The sequence below is a fragment of the Hemitrygon akajei genome, chromosome 8 (assembly GCF_048418815.1).
Source record: "Hemitrygon akajei chromosome 8, sHemAka1.3, whole genome shotgun sequence".
NCBI lineage: Eukaryota > Metazoa > Chordata > Chondrichthyes > Myliobatiformes > Dasyatidae > Hemitrygon > Hemitrygon akajei.
The window spans coordinates 135,411,565-135,433,046 of NC_133131.1; the positions used below are offsets into that span (position 1 = coordinate 135,411,565).

Genomic DNA, 21,482 nt, shown 5'->3' on the forward strand with positions numbered 1-21,482 from the left:
TTGTTCTCAAACTTCAAAAGTGGTGACCAAGTTTTTAATGTTTAGGGATTGAAAATATTAAAACCACTGAGCCATTATTGAAACAGAATTCAAAGGCATTTGGAGAGACAAAGTTTATGAGGAGGGTGATAATATTGTTTGGAAAGGGTGTCGGGTAAAGGAGGGAGGTGAGCGAAGAGCAGGAGGCAGAAGAAGGAGCTCAGTCAGCATTTAGGAGGGAAGCACCTTTACTGTTGAGCTCAGTCGTAGACATAAAATGTCAGTTTAATTCAGCATCATATTTAACAAGGCATTGGGGCCAAAACTCATCCCCCTGTGCTGTACTGTTCTATGATCTATAATTGCTTTGTCTAATAGCATGATCCTTTGGCCCATCATGAACATGCTGTCCATTGAGTTACCATCTATTTCAATTGCATTTTCTAGTACATGGCCTTTATGTTCTTGCAACTGAGGAGGTCCATAACAGTCAAGCAACTTACACATGAAGAAAATCTCACCTTAATGAGGTTCAAGAGTCTTGTAATTACTGGCAAAATCATTCCCCAAATAGCTTTTTCCATAGGTTAAAGTAGTAGGAAGAGAGCTTCAAACTGTTAAGAATCCTCTTAATCTTCTAATTGCATTGGATCTTTTATTCATATTTGGAATGCAGTTTTAGAAGATTGTTAACATAATTTTATTAAGAACCAGGTTTTGAAAATTTAGGCTCGAGAAGGTAGTGTAATTGGTGGACTTACTATAGATATTTCAATTGTGTTAATCATTCTTATTTACCTTAGGACATTGATGAAGAAATCGAGGTTGAGTATAATATTCTTCGAGCGCTCTCAGATCATGAAAATGTTGTCAAGTTCTATGGAATGTACTATAAGAGGAATGCAAGGAATAAACATCAGCTTTGGCTTGTACTAGAGGTAGGAATTCCTGGCTTTACAGAAATTACCTGATACTTTTTTCTGACTGGAGTGACAAATCTTAATTTCATGTGATTAGATAACTTTTTTCCCTTAATGGGTACTGGTATAAAAGTTATGAAGGGAATGAGGAACATCGTTGTTTACAGTTTAAAAAAAACCTTACAATACATTTGAATTTGACATTCATGAATAGGGTTTTTCTTAAAGATTCAAATGTTGTTTACCAAATAACTCTATTAGATTACAATGAAAACAATGTAATGTTTTGTTATTCTGAATTTGGATGAGTATTGGGATACTCAAAATGGGATGAGTATTAGAATACCCCCACCCAGCCTTGTTAACAAAGCTACATTTGTGCAATTTTCTCTGAGTTATTGAAGTTTGAAGTTTCTGTCTCACAATGTTTCAATGAAAATATGTTATGTAACCATATAACAATTACAGCACAGTAACAGGCCATCTCGGCCCTCCTAGTCCATGCCGAACGCTTACTCTAACCTAGTCCCACCAACCTGCACTCAGCCCATAACCCTCCATTCCTTTCCTGTCTATATACCAATCCAATTATTTTTTATTAGAGTAATAGTTATTAGAATGATGCAAATATTTCTCATAAGATAAAATGGTGGAATAAATTTCCTTATGTTTCATTTGATACCCAATAATCTTTCCATTTAATACATCCAATAAATGAAATTAATGATATCACTGAATTGTATTAGAACACAGCAATTGACTCTAATGATTATTAATTATAATATTTCTTTATTAAAATGTACATCAGAGTAACTAGCATCATCAACAAACTTTGTCATAGTTAACATAAAAAGGTACAAACAAACATTCAAAAAGAAAGACATTTTAAAAAATACCTCTATATTAGAGATGGCACGTCATTTAGCAGAATGTGCACATGCGGTTCATGGAATAATTAGGCAAATAGCTTTTTAAAAATTCTTATTAATTATTGCTCTAAATTGAATCTGCCTCTGACATTTAATTTTTAATTATTTATTGATATACACTTCCCAGTTATTTCAAATCTTCAATGTAACTCTTGTGTGCCTTCATCCACACTAAAAATTAAAGTGTTTCTTTCTTTCTTTCTTTCTTTCTTTCTTTCTTTCTTTCTTTCTTGTACTTTCTTTATTTTATTTTTATCTTTACCTTATTATCTAAATGTGATGCTAAATGGGTGAGCAAATCGTAGCAATAACTTTTGCTTTGTAGATGTTTAACAGCTTCATTGTTAGCTAAACTGCATCAGCAAAAGACTGCTTTGTACTTGTTAAAAAAATCCCAACTTCTAAATGTTTAATCTCTTTCATTTGTAAGAAAGGAAATGAAAAGCTTCCATAATTATGGTAGCAAGTTGGATGCCATCCTCATATGTCCTATATTCAAGAGCTATGCCTGCTTTATAATTTTGCATCTTCAATCTGATTGAGAATTGATGGGAATGATTTCTGCAGTCATAGTCCATTGTGTGATACTGCAATAGACAACAAAGTAACAGATATAATATTTTTTGATAGAAGCAATGGCTTAAAACCCACAGAACTGTAATTGCCAGAAATCAGAATTTATATTTCCTATTACAACTGTTCTGGAAATAGCCACCAGGTCAGGCAGCAACTATCAAGAAAGAATTGAAGTTAACACTTCATATCAATTATATTTTATCAGAACAAGCAAAGATAAGAAAATCATGTTTTTTTAATGTTTCAGAGGAGGAGGAGGGATGAATGGGACAAGGAGAATATTTGTGATAAGATGGTGATGAGATCTTAACAAAGAAAAATGATGACAATGCCGGTGTAAAGATATTTTTAATTGCATATGATCTACCTGAAAAATAATACAGAAACAGATGAACGGCTAGAGGTGTGAAAGATATTCATCCCATCTCACTACAAATGCCCATTGTTTGCTAACTAACACAGGGCCTCAATTAAGCAAAGTTCGGTTTTAATGTTGCACCATCTTGCCAACCTCCCCCATTGTATGTGAAAACTCCCCTAGCTTAAAAGTATCAACTCTACTAAAATTATTTGTTCCAACAGTGATCAGCATGCCTTCAGTTTCCAAAGCCCTAAGCTCTGGTATTCCCTCCCTGAGGAGATGTCAGGGATAAGTTTTTTACACAGAGAGTGGTAAGGGCGTGGAATAGGCTGCCGGTTCGGGCAGTGGAAGTGGAAACGATAGGGTCTTTTAAGAGACTCCTGGATGGATACTTGGAGTTTCAAAAAATCAAGGGCTATGGGTAACCCTAGGTAATTTCTAAGGTAAGGCCATGTTCAGCACAGCTTTGTGGACCAAAGGGCCTGTATTGTGCTATAAGTTCTTTATCTTTCTATGTTTAAACCACTATTTTTCTATCATATTTTCCCCCTTTAAAATGCTCCAACACAATACTCTATCATACAATATTCTATGATGAACAATATTCTATCATGCTTATGCCTTACGTTTAGTAAAACACAATGGAATGTCTGGAAGTGAGCCTTTTGCTAAACGATTCTTACGTTCTAGTCATTGGTAACACCAGGATATCTCTGCTCGACTGGTGGTGATAATGCCATTAAATGTCATGATTGGATTCCTGTTGGAGATGGTCGCTATCTGGCACTTGTGTAGCACCAGTATGACTTTCCATAGAAGATGGATGTCTGTCTCGCTGCTAGCAGGCATGGACCAATTCATTTACTAAAATTAATCTCCACCGAGATGTAACACTGAGCGTCATAGGAAGTCATTCCTACCTGTGGCCATCAAACTTTACAACTCCTCCCTAGGAGTGTCAGACACCCTGAGCCAATAGGCTGGTTCTGGACTTATTTCCACTGGGCATGATTAACTTATTATTATTTAATTATTTATGGTTTCATATTGCTATATTTCTTCACTATTCTTGGTTGGTGCAGCTGTAACAAAACCCAATTTCCCTCGGGATCAATAAAGTATGTCTGTCTGTCTGAAAGAACAGAATTAAAAATAGTGCAAACACCAGTCAGCTTTCTCATTTCTGACATTATGATGGAAGGAAAGTCAAAATCAGCTGAAGATAATAGACCCTATGAAATTGTCCTGAAAAATGTGGTTTTCTGGCCCGGTCTGCTTGATCTCCAACAACTCCAATTATCTTCCTTTCTACAGAAAATGATGTTCAAAGTTCAAAGCAAATTTATCATCAATGTGCTTTTCACCAGATACTTATGAATCCAGTCTTCACAACATGTTCAGTCAAATGATGCCTTGATGAGAAGGGAAGTCACTACACTCCTACCTTACCTCCAGAATTCAGATCTTTGGTCTATATATGGACCATGGCTGTGATGTGATCTGGAACTGAGTGATATTGGTGAAATTCAAACTGGACATCATCAAGAAGGTGATTAGAGAATAGTTTTTTTCTTAATAACATGAATGATGACACCTTCCTTCACTTCCTAATGATTAAGACCATAGACTGGATTTGTTTTACTTTGCCTGAACAGGGCACAACTCAGCAAGGCAATTGCTGTGTGGAATTGAGTGTTTAACTGGTATTACAGCAGCTGAATATGTGTATGATTCTTCAGCCTTCCTTTTGCTCAAATATACTTTCTGGTCTTCATTCTTTAAGATTATCTGTGTGAGGATTTGTACCATTTACTTTTTATCTCAGATAGGAATGTCAGTCACAAACTGTAAATACCACTAATCTATTAAAACTTCAACACTATTGAAATCCACCCCTATCAAGAGCCAACTGGTCTGTTTCTTGCCAACTGTCTTGCATTTACAGTATTAACACAAAATGTTCTGGAAATCAGAGCAGCACACACAAAATGCTGGAAGAACTCAGCAGATCAGGCTGCATCTATGGAAGGAGGTAAACAGTCGATGGTTCAGGGAGCGTGAAATAATAACTGTTTATACCCCTCCATAGAATCTGCCTGACCTGCTGAGTTACTGCAGCATTTTGAATTGAATTGAATGAATTGACTTTATTACTTACATCCTTTAAATATATAAGGAGTAAAAATCTTCACATTACATCTCCATTCAAATGTGCAATGGGCAATTATAGTAATTAATAATAAATATTAAGTACACAGGACTGTCAATATAACATAGAAATACAGTAGCCTCAGCATGAATTCATCAGTCTGATGGCCTGGTGGAAGAAGTTGTCCCGGAGCTTGCTGGTCCTGGCTTTTATGTTGTGGTACTGTTTCCCGGATGGTAGCAACTGGAATAGATTGTAGTTGGGATGATCCTTCAGGCCCTTTTGACACACCTGTCTTTGTAAATGTTCTGAATAATGGGAAATTCACACCTACAGATGCACTGGGCTGTCCACACCACTCTCTGCATAGTTCCCATACCAGGCAGTGATGCAGCCAGTCAGGATGCTCTCAAATGTGCCTCTACAGAAAGTTCTTAGAATTTGGGGGCCCATACCAAACTTCTTCAACTGTCTGAAGTGAAAGAGATGCTGTTGTGCCTTTTCCCCCACACAACCGGTATGTACAGTCTACGTGAGATCCTCGACGATATGCCAAGGAATTTAAAGCTGTTCACCCTCTCACCCTCAGATCTATTGATGTCTATAGGGCCTGTCTCCATTCCTCCTGTAGTCCACAACCAGCTCCTTTGTTTTTGCGATGTTGAGGGAGAGGTTGTTTTCTTGACACCACTGTGTCAGGTTCATGACTTCCTCTCTGGAGGCTGCCTCATTATTATTTGAGATTAGGCCAATCAGTGTAGCGTCATCAGCAAATTTAATTAGCAGATTGGCGCTGTGGGTGGCGAAACAGTCTGGGTATGCAGAGAGTAAAGGAGGGAGCTTAGAATACAGCCCTGAGGGGCGCCTGTAATGAGGGTCAGAAGGGCAGAGGTGAGGGAACCCACTCTTACCACCTGCCAGCGATCTGACAGGTATGATGCTTGCATACACTTCATTTTCAAGTGCAGTATCTAAAAGCTTTAGGAAGACAGTGGAGATCTAATCACACCTATCACACTGAGGAAATCTTCCACAAAAGACATTGTAGAAGTGTTCTATTTATTTTTTAAAAAGCATTCATTTTACTAGAAGCTGATATTCACTGTCATAAGTGGACACCTCAGCACCTGGTGACCCTGCATTCTCTCTTTCTGACATTAAAACATCTTTCATGAGGGTGAACTCTCGCTCGGCGACAGAACCAGATGGTGTACCTGGTAGGACTCTGACAACATGTGCCAGTCAATTGGCGGGTATGTTCATAGACTTTTTCAATCTCTCATTTCTACAGTTGGAAGTTACACCTGCTTCAAAAGGTTAACAATCATACCAGTGCCCCAGAAGAGCAGGGTGGGCTGCCTTTTTGACTATTGTCCTGTAGCACTCACATCTATGGTGATGAAGTACCTTGAGAAGTGGGTTATGGCTAGAATGAACTCCTGGCTAAGCAAGCACCTGGACCCACTGCAATTTGCCTATCGCCACAATAGGTCTCCAGCGGATGCGATCTCATTGGCTCTTCACTTGGCCTTGGATCACCTGAACAATACTAATACTTGCGTCAAGCTGCTTTTTATTGACTACAGCTCAATGTTTAACACAATTATTCTTACAGTTCTGATCAAAGAGCTCCAGAACCTGGGCCTCTGTACCTTTCTCTACAAATGGATCCTCGACTTCCTCACCGAAAGGCTACAGTCTGCGCAGATTGGAAATAACATCACCACTTCGCTAATAATCAACAATGGCACACCTCAATAATATGTGCTTTGTCCACTGCTCTACTCTCCCTGCACTCATGGCTGTGTGACTAGGCATAGCTGAAATGCCATCTGTAAATTTGCTGAAGACATAGCTATTGTTGGCAGAATTTTAGTTGGTGACGATAATGCGGACAGCAGCGAGATAGATCAGCTGGTTGAGTGGTATCACAGCAACAACTTTGTGGCCAACGTTAGTAAGACTGTAGAATTAATTGTGTATTTCAGAAAGCGTAAGATGAGGGAACACACACCAATCTTTATCAAGTGATTAGAGGCGGAAAGGGTGAGGTGAGCAATTTCGAGTTTCTGGGTGGCAACATTTCTGAGGATCTAGCTTGAGCCCAACATATTGATGCAGTTACAAAGAAGACATGACAGTGGTTATATTTCATAAGGGGTTTGTGGAGATTTGGTAAATCACCAAAGACACTCCTACAAATTTCTATAGATGTACTGCACAGAGCATTCTAATGGACTGCATCAGCTCCATCATGGGCACTAGCCTCACTAGCATCCATTACTTCTTCAAGGCTCACCATCATTAAGGACCACCCAGGACATGTCCTCTTCTCATTGCTACCATCAGGAAGGAGGTACAGGAGCCTGAAGGCACACACACAGTGGTTCAGGAACAGCTACTTCCCCTCTGCCATCAGATTTCTGAATGGACATTGAACCCATGAACACTACCTCACTAATTTTAGCCTCTTTTTGCATCTTCTATATACACATCTTACTGGAAGTTGAAGTTTTTATTATTATGTAATGCAATGTACTACTGCTGCATAGCAACAAACTTCATGACATATGCCAGTGATATTAAACCTGATTCTGATTCTGGTTTAAAATGTGACCATTTCCTTTATCCATGCCCCTCATATTTAATATTCCTCTATAAGTTTACCTACACCTTCAGGCAATGAAGTCCATGTCTATCAAGATCTTCCTTATTGAATTTAATCAGAAAGTTTCTCTTTTTTTCTTGCTTTTACTCTCAGTATGAGCTGCCCAATCCCTTTTTTCTCTCTCTTTTTCATTTTTTTTGTTTCTTTTTTGTTTAGTCGGGTGTTTTTTTATGTATATAGAAATTATAAAAGTTTCTTTATCTTCTTTCTTCTTTTCATGGAATGATAACAGGAGAATTGATTATCTTATTTTTTTATTGTATATTATTAAATTCATACTATGTATAATCTTGATAATGTTTATTTTACCTTTTATATGAATTGTTATCGATATAGATATTTGAGATAACTCTCCTCTTGTTTATATACAAGTACTTTTTTAATTAATAAAAAGATTGATAAAGAAAGAAAGATCTTCCTTATAACTGAAGCAGTCCTATTTCTAGAGCACTTCAGGTCTTAAAGACATTATTAGCACCAAATTAGTGTGAGACATTTACAAGAAAGGGTCTAGGCTGAGGAATTACAGCTCTGAGGAGACTGTATAGGCAGAGGGTTTCTTTAGAACTAAGGAGATTGAGGGAAGATGTAATTGAGGCAAATAATTATGAAAGGCTTTGACAGGGTTAACTGGAAAAACCTATTTCCTTTCACAGAGATGCCTGTAACCTGGAGGCATAGATTGAAGTTAATTGGCAGAAGGATTAGCGGGGAGTTGAGAAGAAATAATTTCTCTCAACGTGTCACAAGGAACTCCGTGTCTGAAAGGGCAGTGAAGGCAAAAATCCCCAGCACATCTGAAGGGTGCTTGTATGACCTAGATAGCTGGTAAATGGAATTGTTCATTGCACAAACATGATCCCATAGATTTCGATTATCCAATGATCCCACTGGCCTTGATTGTAATGACACACCAGCAGTTGCCTAAGTACCGATTGAATTTACAATGTTAGTTTGCAAATTATCACACTGATACACCTTCCACTTCCAGCTGGGACAAAGGATAAAGTTGCCGACCACCCCCTCCTCCACCCAGTAGTACAAAGCAATATGCTTGTGGAAATCTGCAGCAGATTGGTTGCTTGATATATATCAATAAGCTGTCTTCTTATAATGCCTGTATTGAAGTTCAGTTTTTTTTCAGTATTGTACTGTAAAATTTCAACTCTTTGGATCGTGTAAGGCTTAGTGTTCACAGAATATAAACTAGGACAGTGCTCACTGAGGCAAGAGAATGGCAGAGGAACATTTCACGTCATTAATGACCCACGGCTGATGTACTGTGCAACATGCCTCACAGTTGGATTGGATCTACGTCATTACAAGTGGAGGCTATCAAGTAGAATGTCATTACAGCCATGTGCGTCCAAGCTGCCCTTGAATAGCAAGGAAAGTCCTTGAGCACCCCCAGCTGCTTTGTCGTGTTTGAAAATCCTTACCTAAAATTGTTCATCTGTGCTTATCACGATGCAACAGACTCACAGATGTTTTACAGTAGGTGAGATTAGATTTATCACAGAAAACTTTAAAAATCTGCTTAATAATCATTCAGATAACAGGTAACACTGAAGAATATTTCTAATAATAATTTTCACCATTTGTAGAAAGGAATTATTAGAATTAAATGCATTTGTTAAAAAATGAGTACTTTAGTAGTAAATATATTTTCCATGGTTTTCTTTTCCAGGTAATTTGGGTAAAATATTTAATTGGAGAACAAATCACCAGTCTCATTTTTTATTCTAACCAGTAGTTTCATCAGAACCTAGGGAATAGTTTATTTAAAGACTGATATTTTTCAGGAACAATCTTAAAATAATAAAATCTAAAATAGTTAAATCAAGTGCGGCAGTGGTTACCTTAATTGAATATGGCTCTCAACCCCAATAAACATCCAAATGAAAGAAAGTAAGCATCCTGTGAGGTGTTTGCATACTCTATTTGTGTCAGAGTGAATCACTTCAACATATATTCCAAATGCAAGCCTTCTTATGCTTGACGGTAGTAAACAGAGCCGACTATTTAACATTATCGACTAATCCCTGAGGATTTAACTTTATTGAATCAGCCTATTCCAATGCCAGTCACCATTCTGGTGTTTGAAATCCTTGGTCCCTTTGGCACTTACTATCTTTGTGAAGCAAAGTATCTCACATTATGCAAACATCACACATACTGAAACTAAATGCCAACCTGTTCGTATCAAAAGTTTCAGTCTTTATTTTTTGAATTACTGGCAATAAAAGTGGTTTAGACGGGTTCATTCCCTTCAGTCTATGGGTCTCAATTTTTCTTTAGCTTTCCATATGAATCAAGAACACAGATTTCTAGTGACACAGATGACTTGTTAATCTATGTAGAGCTGTAATATTGTACACGTGCAAATGTGAATAGTGGAAGTAGTCACAGCAAGTGCCTATCCGTACACAGCACTGAGCTGACAACCAGCCTTGCCAAGATGGGGCATAGCAATTCAGCCAATGCATTTGTTTGTGGCTATTGGAAGCTTACTGCATCAAGAGCAAGGAGACAAACTTTTCTTTTTGTACAGGGTGCAAGGAGAAGGGTATGTACAGGAATATGGGGGGCCTTGGTAGAGATTCTCCTGGATGACTCACATGACCAGGAGCAGGGGGATTAGAAAGCAGGACAAGTAACTAGAAAAGAAAAGGAGAGTAAAAAGCCTCCAACCAATGGGTATGTCATTTAAAATACGTGATTGAATAGCAGTCGCTCTTCAGGAACCTGTCAAATGGTATGGATAGATATTCAACTCTAGCACTGTCCCATCCCACACTTGTCAGACATGTTAAAGGCCTCAATTTGGCCTACTCATAGGATTACTTAATGTCTGTTGATGTGGATTATATTTATATAATTTGCTATATCGGTTACATTTTGTTCTATACAATGTTTGTTTTTACTTATGATTTCTAATTTTATAAAACACTTTGAGCCTGGATCTTAATGTATTTAGATGAAGGGATTATATACATTAATGATTTAGATGACAATAGACAATAGACAATTGGTGCAGAAGTAGACCATTCGGCCCTTCGAGCCTGCACCGCCATTTTGAGATCATGGCTGATCAATTACTATCAATACCTGGTTCCTGCCTTGTCCCCATATCCCTTGATTCCCCTATCCATAAGATACCTATCTAGCTCCTTCTTGAAAGCATCCAGAGAATTGGCCTCCACTACCTTCCGAGGCAGTGCATTCCAGAACCCCACAACTCTCTGGGAGAAGAAGTTTTTCCATAACTCTGTCCTAAATGACCTACCCCTTATTCTCAAACCATGCCCTCTGGTACTGGACTCTCCCAGCATCTGGAACATATTTCCTGCCTCTATCTTGTCCAATCCCTTAATAATCATATGTTTCAATCAGATCCCCTCTCAATCACCTTAATTCCAGCGTGTACAAGCCCAGTCTCTCTAACCTCTCTGCGTAAGACAGTCCAGACATCCCAGGAATTAACCTCTTGAATCTACGCTGCACTTCCTCTACAGCCAGGATGTCCTTCCTTAACCCTGGAGACCAAAACTGTACACAATACTCCAGGTGTGGTCTCACCAGGGCTCTGTACAAATGCAAGAGGATTTCCTTGCTCTTGTACTCAATTCCCTTTGTAATAAAGGCCAACATTCCATTAGCCTTCTTCACTGCCTGCTGCACTTGCTCATTCACCTTCAGTGACAGTGAAGGGATTAAAAATAACATTAGCAAATTTGCAGATGACACAAAGCTGGGTGGCAGTGTGAAGTATGAGGAGGATGATAGGAGAATGCAAGGTGACTTGGACAGTTTGGGTGAGTGGGCAGATGCATGGCAGATGCAGTTTAATGTGGATAAATGTGAGGTTATCCACTTTGGTGGCAAGAGCAGGAAGGCAGATTACTATCTAAATGGAGTCAAGTTAAGAAAAGGGGAAGTAAAACGATATCTAGGTGTTCTTGTACATCAGTCATTGAAAGTAAGCATGCAGGTACAGCAGGCAGTGAAAAAAGCTAATGGCATGTTGGCCTTCATAACAAGGGGAGTTGAGTATAGGAGCAAAGAGGTCTTTCTGCAGTTGTACAGGACCCTGGTGAGACCAGACCTGGAGTATTGTGTTCAGTTTTGGTCTCCAAATTTGAGGAAGGACATTCTTGCTATTGAGGTAGTGCAGCGTAGGTTCACGAGGTTAATTCCTGGGATGGCGGGACTGTCATATGTTGAAAGATTGGAGCGACTGGGCTTGTATACACTGGAATTTAGAAGGATGAGAGGGGATCTGATTGAAACATATAAGGTTATTAAGGGATTGGACACGCTAGAGGCAGGAAACATGTTCCCGATGTTGGGGGAGTCCAGAACCAGAGGCCACAGTTTAAGAATAAGGGGTAGGCCATTTAGAACGGAGTTGAGGAAAAACTTTTTCACCCAGAGAGTTGTGGATCTATGGAATGCTCTGCATCAGAAGGCAGTGGAGGCCAATTCTCTGGATGCTTTTAAGAAAGAGTTAGACAGAGCTCTTAAAGATAGCGGAGTCAAGGGATATGGGGAAAAGGCAGGAATGGGGTACTGATTGTGGATGATCAGCCATGATCACAGTGAATGGCGGTGCTGGCTCAAAGGGCCGAATGGCCTACTCCTGCACCTATTGTCTATTGTATGAAAGATGCTATATAAATAAAACTTCTTCTCCTCCTCATCCCTCCTCCTCATTCCTCATTCCTCATTCCTCAATGTTAGGAATTTCTGGACCATTCTAATAGTTCTAATTATTGAGGCTTCCTGAAGATTTACATACATATTGCTATGTAGGCCTAATTGTTTAAGGCTATTGTGTAGTGACTTTGGGATGAACCGATTATAGAATTACTATTTGGAAAATGTATACCCTGTTCATGTCTTTCAATTTCCTCTTTTCATTCAGCATATTTCTGGTGTTTTTCACTTAACGATTTCTGTATGTTCTGTGTGTTTGGAATGGCTATATCTATTAAGTAAGTTGTTCTTGTTTATCTCGTCATATCATATCCAGTTGCTTATTATGGATTGTCCTAATAGTGGATCAGTTGTAATATAGTTTGAAGGACTCTGACTCTAAAACTGCATCAGGCTTGTATTTATAGTAAAGTGTGGTGTCTTTTATGAGTTTGTCATTTAATGCAAGATTTTGGTGAATGTTGTTTGACACTTGATTGTGCGTGTGTAACTAATCAGATTGAGTTAAACTGCTGCAGGATCCTGTAATGGGTAGGATTGTTTCCAGTTTCTCTTGGCATTTTCTTGGTATTGGATGGGTTACACTTGAATCCTAGGGGGACCAATATCCTGGCGGGAAGGTTTAATAAAGCTGTTAGGGAGGGTTTAAACTAATTTGGCAGGGGGATGGGAACCAGAATGATGGAGCGGAGGAGAGGGAAAACAGAAATAGATCTAAGGTAGTGAGCAATAAGGATGTCAGGAAGGACAGGCAGGTGATGGAGCAAATTTGCAGCCACTGGCACATCCCAATGTAATAAAGTTGCAGTGCAATCAATGCAACAAGTACCAAATACTGGACTTAAGGTGTTATACTTAAATGCACACAGCATAAGGAATAAGGTGGATGATCTTGTTGTACAGTTACAGATTGGCAGGTATGATATTGTGGCCATCATTGAGACGTGGCTGAAGGATGCATGCCTCTGGGAGCTGAACATCCAAGGATACGTGGTGTATCGGAAGGATAGGCAGGTAGGTAGAGGGGGTGGTGTGGCTTTAATGGTAAGAAATGATATTAAATCATTAGAAAGAGTTGACATAGGATCGGAAGGTACAGAATCTTTATGGGTTGAGCTAAGAAATCGTCGGGGTAAAAGATTCCTGATGGCAGTTATCTACAGGCCTCCAAACAGCTGCAGTGATGTGGCCTACAAATTACAACAGGAAATAGAAAAGACTTGCCAGAAGGGCAGTGTTATGATAATTGTAGGGGATTTTAACATGCGAGTGGATTGGGAAAATCAGGTCGGCACTGGATCTCAAGAGAGAGGATTTGTAGAATGTCTACGAGAAGGCTTTTTAGAACAGCTTGTTGTTGATCCCACTAGGGGATCGGCTGTACTGGATTGGGTATTGTGTAATGAACCAGAGGTGATTAGAAAGATGGAAGTGAAGGAACCCTTAGGAGGCAGTGATCACAACATGATTGAGTCCACTGTGAAATTTGAAAAAGAGAAGCCGAAATCCGATGTGTCGGTATTTCAGTGGAGTAAAGGAAATTACAGTGGCAAGAGAGGAACTGGCCGAGGTTGACAGGAAAGGGACACTAGCGGGAAGGATGGCAGAGCAGCAGTGGCTGGAGTTTATGCAAGAAGTGAGGAAAGTGAGGAAGGTGAGGAAGATATATTCCAAAGAAGAAAAAATTTTCGAATGGAAAAATGATGCAACCGTGGCTGACAAGAGAAGTCAAAGCCAAAGCAGAGGGCATACAAGGAAGTAAAAATTAGTGGGAAGACAGAGGATTGGGAAGTTTTTAAAAGCTTACAAAAGGAAACTAAGAAGGTCACTAAGAGGGAAAAGATGAACTATGAAAGGAAGCTAACAAATAATATCAAAGAGGATACTAAAAGCCTTTTCAAGTATATAAAGAGTAAAAGACAGGTGAGAGTAGATATAGGACTGATAGAAAATGATGCTGAAGAAATTGTAATGGGAGATGAGGAGATGGCGGAGGAACTGAACGAGTATTTTGCATCAGTCTTCACTGAAGAAGACATCAGCAATATACTGGACGTTCAAGGGTGTCAGGGAAGAGAAATATGTGCAGTCACAATTACGACAGAGAAAGTACTCAGGAAGCTGAATAGTCTAAGGGTAGATAAATCTCCTGCACCAGATGGAATGCACCCTCATGCTCTGAAGGAAGTAGCAGTGGAGATTGCGAAGGCATTAGCAATGATCTTTCAAAAGTCGATAGATTCTGGCCTGGTTCCAGAGGACTGGAAGTTTGCAAATGTCACTCCGCTATTTAAGAAGGGGGCAAGGAAGCAAAAAGGAAATTATAGACCTGTTAGCTTGACATCGGTGGTTGGGAAGTTGTTTTACGTCAATTGTCAAGGATGAGGTTATGGAGTACCTGGAGGCATATGACAAGATAGGCAGAACTCAGCATGGTTTCCTTAAAGGAAAATCCTGCCTGACAAACCTAGTGCAATTCTTTGAGGAAATTACAAGTAGTTTAGACAAGGGAGATGCAGTGAATGTTGTGTATTTGAATTTTCAGAAGGCCTTTGACAAGGTGCCACACATGAGGCTGCTAAACAAGATAAGAGCCCATGGAATTACGGGAAAGTTACATAGGTGGATAGAGTGTTGGTTGATTGGCAAGAAGCAGAGGGTGGGAATAAAGGGATCCCATTCTGGTTGGCTGCCGGTTACCAGTGGTGTTTCACAGGGGTCCGTGTTGGGGCTGCTTCTTTTTACATTCCATATCAATGATTTGGATTATGGAATAGATGGCTTTGTGGCTGATACAAAGATAGGTGGAGGGGCCGGTAGTGCTGAGGAAACAGAGAGTCTGCAGAGAGACTTGGATAGATTGGGAGAATGGGCAAAGAAGTGGCAAATGAATTACAATGTTGGAAAGTGTACGGTCATACACTTTGGTAGAAGAAATTTAAATGGGGAGAGAATTCAAAGTTCTGAGATGCAACGGAACTTGGGAGTCCTCATGCAGGATATCCTTAAGGTTAACATCCAGGTTGAGTCGGTGGTGAAGAAGGCGAATGCAATGTTGGCATTCATTTCTAGAGGAATAGAGTATAAGAGCAGGGATGTGATGTTGAGGCTCTATAAGGCACTGGTAAGACCTCACTTGGAGAACTGTTTGCAGTTTTGGGCTCCATCCATCAGTTGTATCCTGCTGCTCTGTTTTATATTCTACTAGCCCTATTGCACCTTTCTTTATGTTTAACGTTCTGCATTTATCTACTCCAAAGTTCATCTTTCGCAAACAGTTCTACTATTTGAATGAATTGCTTTACTCATGAAGGTGCATATAATTTCAAATCGTCCTTATAAAGAAGGTGTATCAAGTTATAATTTGTTTGGTTGTTTCTAATATGATACCCTGTTTTCATCCGATTTAGTAAATGAAAGAATGGGTTTAAAGCTAAACAAAATTATAGTAGGCTTAGAGAGTCGCACTGGAAAATGCCTCAGTTTATTTTCATAATGATGGTTGTTCCTCTTTGGTTGCTAATAGCTAGGGTGATTATAGTACACCAATGCTTCATCAGATGTTGAGAGAATTTCACAAATATTGGGTGTGGTGTATATATATCTTAAGAACATCTATTAACCATGAGCGTGGGATAGAGTCAAATGCTTCTTGGTAGTCAATATAACAACATGAAGGATTTCTGTTTTTCCTCTGGGCTTGCTTTGGAATTACAGAATCTGTTATGTGTTGTTCTTTACATCCTTTCATACCCTTACGACATCCTTTCTTCTCTTCTGTAAGTACATTGTGGTTATCTAAATGAGTGGTGATTAGTTGCAAGATGTTACAATTTTATAACAGCAATAAGACAATATTTTGATGGGTCATTTGATATTTCCCCTTGAACAAAGAGAAGTTTCACCTTCTGTCAAAAATATCAGGCACTTTTTCAGGATTTTTAAGAAAATTGTTGATATGTATCAATAGGTATGGATGAAGACAAGATTATTTTATATCAATAATTATGAGAATTATCACTGGCAGTACTTGTCTAGTTGATATTCTTTATAACCTGATCCAGTAATTTTTCCTCACCTTCTCCTTCATCATTTCCCCATTCCCATTTCCCTCTCTCACCTTTCTCCTTACCTGCCCATCACCATCCTCTGATGTTCCTCCCCCTTTCCTTTCTTCCATGGCCTTCTGTCCTCTCCTATCAGATTCCCCCTCCTCCAGGATTTATCTCATTCATCAATCTACTTCCCAGCTCTTTACTTTACCCCTCCCCCTCCTTTGGTTTCACCTATCTCCTACTACCATGTACTTTTCCTCTACTCCCTCCACCTTTTTACTCTGACTTCTAATCTCTTTTTTCCTAATCCTGATGAAGGATCTTGGCCTCAAGCATTGACTGCTTATTCTTTTCCATAGATGCTGTATGGCCTATTGAATTCCTCCAGCATTTTGTGTGTATTACTTTGATTTTCAGCATCAGTACGTTTTTTCCTGTTTGTAGAATATAGTGTTGCAGTTCCAGAGGAAGTGCATTGCAGCTGCAAATAAAAAAAAGTATGAGGGCAGTGATGAGATTGATTGGGTGATCAAGAGGTCATCAACCTTCAATGATGATTCTGTTCCTCTCTCCATGATTTGCTATGTATTTCCATTATTCACTTCCTTATTTCAGATTCCCAGCATCTAATGTGTTTCGTTTTTTGTTCTCATTTCTCTTCAGTTTCCACTCATCTTCTTTTGTAACATTTCTTCCAGTCAGATGATCTCCAGTTGACAAGCTTCTCCATCCTCACTCCAATTGAACCACCACCATATTCTGATTATTCCCTGCAACCCTTCCCCCCCCCCCATGCAAATTAAATCATGTTTTAATTCTAACAGTTCTCTGCACTGATGAAAAGTCATTGATCTATAATGTCAGCCTTGCTCCTTTCTCTATAGGCATTTCCACCAACAGCAGCTTTTCTTTTGTTTTCTGGTTTTGAAATGAGATGCTTATTAATGGTGACACGAGAGACTGCAGATGCTGGATCAGAAGCACCACACAAGTGCTGGAGGAACTCAGTGGACTGTCTGTGGAGCAGAATGTTTTAAGTCAACAAAGGTTCCATTTCTCTTCAAGGAAGGTGCCTGACACATTGTGTTGCTCCAGCACTCTGTGTGTTGCTTTTCATTGTTCATTCTGGTTTTCACTTTTTACTACCAGCTAATGCCAAATGATGGTAGATGAAACAGAAATTCTCTACTTCAAGAAAAGCCTGTTTGATACATTAAATAGTTTACTAGATGGATATTGTTATTTTAATTCTTTGCCCATGGGAAGACAATAATTAGATCTGACAGAAATGAATAGGTCAATCAGAATTTCATGGCCAGTGCTAACCCCAGCACATCTTAAAATATCACAATTTGTTAATGTCTCATGAAGAATAAGGAATAATGGCAACAGAAATTTAATTTCTTAAAAATATATTAAGAATATACAGAATGATTTTACTCAGTTGAGTTTTGTAAACACAATTGTTTTTAATCTGCTATATTCACATATGATTTCAATCCATCTGAATTTTTTTCTGTATTTTTGGCTTCACAGAAGCATTAATAATGTGGAATGAAGTGTACAATTGTTTACTCCATTTTTGCACTATTACAGGCATAAAACCATGTATAAGTTTAAATGAAGCACTGTTAAAACAGGATCATTCTATCTTTCCATAGCTGAAAATGCTTAAAAGTTGCATTAGAAAGAAGGTTTTTATAACTTTAGCTGCTCTTTTGAGCCTTAGTTTGGAAACAAACCCTTAAACCCACCAAGACCATGCCAATCATCAAGTACCCATTGATAATAATTTGACACAATACATTTCTATTTACATTTTCACCTCATTCTCAACAGTTGCCACCAGATTCCACCACATATTTACAAACTATGGGTGACTTACAGTGGCCTACGGACCAACACAATTTTGTGATATGGAAAGAAACTCAAGCACCCAGAGGAAAGTCATAAGGTCATAGTGAAGTCAGAATTAGGAAGCTAATACAGTTTTACGCATATTAAGAAATTAGTTGCAGGAGGGAGTATTTCAGATTTTTGAATCATTGGGCTCTCTTCCAGGGAAGTTGACACCTATATGAAAGGATGGTTTATGTCTGAACTGGAGGGGGACTAAGTCCTAGCAGGAAAGTTTGCTAATGCTACACAGGTGAGCGGGGTCTTAAACTAGAGTTTCAGGGGGATGGGAAGCAGAGTGTCAGAACAGATAGTGGAGTGGTTGTGGAGAAAGATGTTGTTAATCCTCCATACAGTGTCAGGAATTAAAAGGCCGAGCGTATGTTCTGGCTGCATATATTTCAATGTAAAGAGTATTGCAGGAAAGGCAGATGAGCGTAGAGCATAGATCTGCACATTAAATTATGACATTATAGTCATTGGTAGGATTTGGTTGCAGGAGGTGCAAGACTGGCAGCTCAATGTTCAGGGGTTCCGTTGTTTTAGATGTGACAGAGCAGGAGGGATTAAAGGAGGAGGGGTGGTATCACTAATCAGGGAAAACGTCACGGCAGTGCTCAGTCAGGACAGACTGGAGAGCTCATCTGGCGAGGTGTTTTGGGTAGAAATGAAGAATAAGAAATGTATGACCACTTTAATTGGACTTTTTTTTATAGACCACCCAACTGTTCACAGAACTTAGAGGAGCCAATTTGTAAGGAGAAGACAAACTGTTCCAAGAAACATGAAGTTGTCAGAGTAGGTGATTTTAACTTTCCACACATTGACTGGGACTCCTATACTGTAAAAGGGCTGGATTGGAAAGAGCTCGTCAAATGTATTCAGGAAAGTTTCCTAAATCAGTACGTAGAAGTGTGAACTGGAGAGGGTGTGATAATAGATCTCCTATTAGGGACTGAAGCAGAGCAGATGACAGAAGTTTGTGTAGGGGAACACTTCACATTTAGTGATCATAATGCCATTAGTTTCAAAGCAAATATGGAGAAGAATAGATTTGGTCCTTGGATGAGATTCTAAATTGGAAAAAGGCCAATTTTGATGGTATCAGAAAGCATCTAACAAGTATTGGGACAGGTTGTTTTCTGGACAAAGGTGTACATGGTAAGTGGGAGGCCTTCAAAAGTGAAATTTTGAAAATACAGAACTTATACATTCTTGTCAGAATAAAGAGCAAGGATAACAGGTTTAGGGAACCTTGGTTTTCATTCCATAATATGCCCTGGTTAAGAAAAAGGAGGAGGTGTTTAGCAGGTATAAGCAGCCAAAGGCAGGTAGGAACAAATGAGGTACTTGTGGAGTATAAGAAAAACAAAAGAAGTCTTAAGAAGGAAATCAGGAGGATGAAAAGAAGACTCTCTAGTTTCTCAAAATAAGTTACTCTAGTAAATTGGATTAGACATTGGCTTTGTGGGAGTGGTTGTAGAGGGTTGTCTCTCTGACTGGAGGCCTGTGACTAGTGGTGTGCCACAGGGAAAAGGTGTTGCCTTCATCGATGGTTGTCTCCTATGTCAACGATCTAGATGATAATGTGGTTAACTGGGTCATCAAATTTGTGGATGACACTAAGATTGGGTGTGTAGTGGACATTGAGGAAGGCTTTCAAAACTTGCAGTGAGATCTGGACCAATCGGAAAATAAGGCTGAAAAGTGGCAGATGGAACTTAATGCAGTCAAGTGTCAGGTGTTGCACTTTAGGAGGACCAACTAGGGTGGGTCTTAGATGGTAAATAATAGGGCACTCAGGAGTGTGGTAGAACAGAGGAATCTGGGAATACAGGTAAGAATTCCTTGAAAATGGCACATTGGCCTTCATAGATCAATGCATTGAGTACAGGAGTTGGGATGTTATGTAGAAATTGTATAAGACATTGGTAAGGCCTAATTTGGAGTATCGTGTGCAGTTTTGGTCACCTACCTACATGAAAGATATAAATAAGATTGAAAGAGGGCAGAGAAAATTTACAAGGATGTTACCGGAACTTCAGGATTTGAGAACTTGAGTTACAGGGAAAGGTTGATTAGTTAGTACTTTATTCCATAGAACATAGAAGGTTGAGGGGAGATTGATAGCGGTATACAAAATCATGAGGGGTATAGATAGACTAAATACAAGCAGGCTTTTCCACTGCAGTTGCATGTGACTACAACTACAGTTCATTAGTTAAGTGTGACAGGAGAAATGTTTAAGGGGAACATGAGGTGAAATTCCTTCTCTCAGAGGGTGGAGAGACTGTGGAATGAACTGCCAGAGCAAATGATGGATGCGGGTTTTTATTTCTACATTTAATAGAAATCTGGATAGGTACATGGGTGGGAGGGTATGGAGTGCTATGATCTGGGTGCAGGTCGATGGGACTAGGCAGATTAATGGTTTGGCACAGACTAGGTAGGCTGAAGAGCTTGTTTCTATGACACTATGCAAATCCACTCCAGTGGTTAGGATTGAGCCCTGATCACCGGAACTGTGGGGCAACAGTTCTACATGCCGTCCCTTGTGCCACAGCTAATTGAAATGAATTCACTGTTTGCCTTTTGAAAATATTAAAATATCTTTTAGAATCAGAATCAGGTTTATTATCACTGGCATGTGACGTGAAATTTGTTAAATTAGCAGCAGCAGTTCAATGCAATACATAATCTAGCACAGAGAGAGAGGAAAAATAAAACATAATAATAATAAACAAGTAAATCAATTACGTATATTGAATTTTCCCCGCTCCCCTTTGAACATCGACGGCTCCTCGGTAGAGATCGTTAATAGCACCACATTTCTTGGTGTTCACCTGGCGGAGAATCTCACCTGGTCCCTCAACACCAGCTCCATAGCAAAGAAAGCCCAGCAGCGTCACTACTTTCTGTGAAGGCTGAGGTAAGTCCATCTTCCAGCCCCCATCCTCATCACATTCTACAGGGGTTGTATTGAGAGCATCCTGAGCAGCTGCATCACTGCCTGGTTGGGAAATTGCACCATCTTGGATTACAAGAACCTGCAGCGGATAGTGAGATCAGCTGAGAAGATCATTGGGGTCTCTCTTCCCGACATTACGGAAATTTACACTACACACTGCATCCGCAAAGCAAACAGCATTATGAAGAACCCCACGCACCCTTCATACAAACTCTTCTTCCTCCTGCCGTCTGGGAAAAGGCACAGAAGCATTTGGGCTCTTACG

The 21,482-nt window shown here is 39.4% G+C and overlaps 1 protein-coding gene across 1 annotated transcript in view; it reads left to right on the forward strand.

Annotated features, from left to right (window-relative positions):
- The window catches only part of myo3a (myosin IIIA), a 404,249-nt gene that overhangs the window by 50,685 nt on the left and 332,082 nt on the right, over window positions 1–21,482 (forward strand). Inside the window, exon 3 of the mRNA XM_073055309.1 lies at window positions 783–917. Within this exon, the coding sequence (XP_072911410.1) occupies window positions 783–917 (135 nt within the window). The remainder of the gene's footprint in view (window positions 1–782; window positions 918–21,482) is intronic.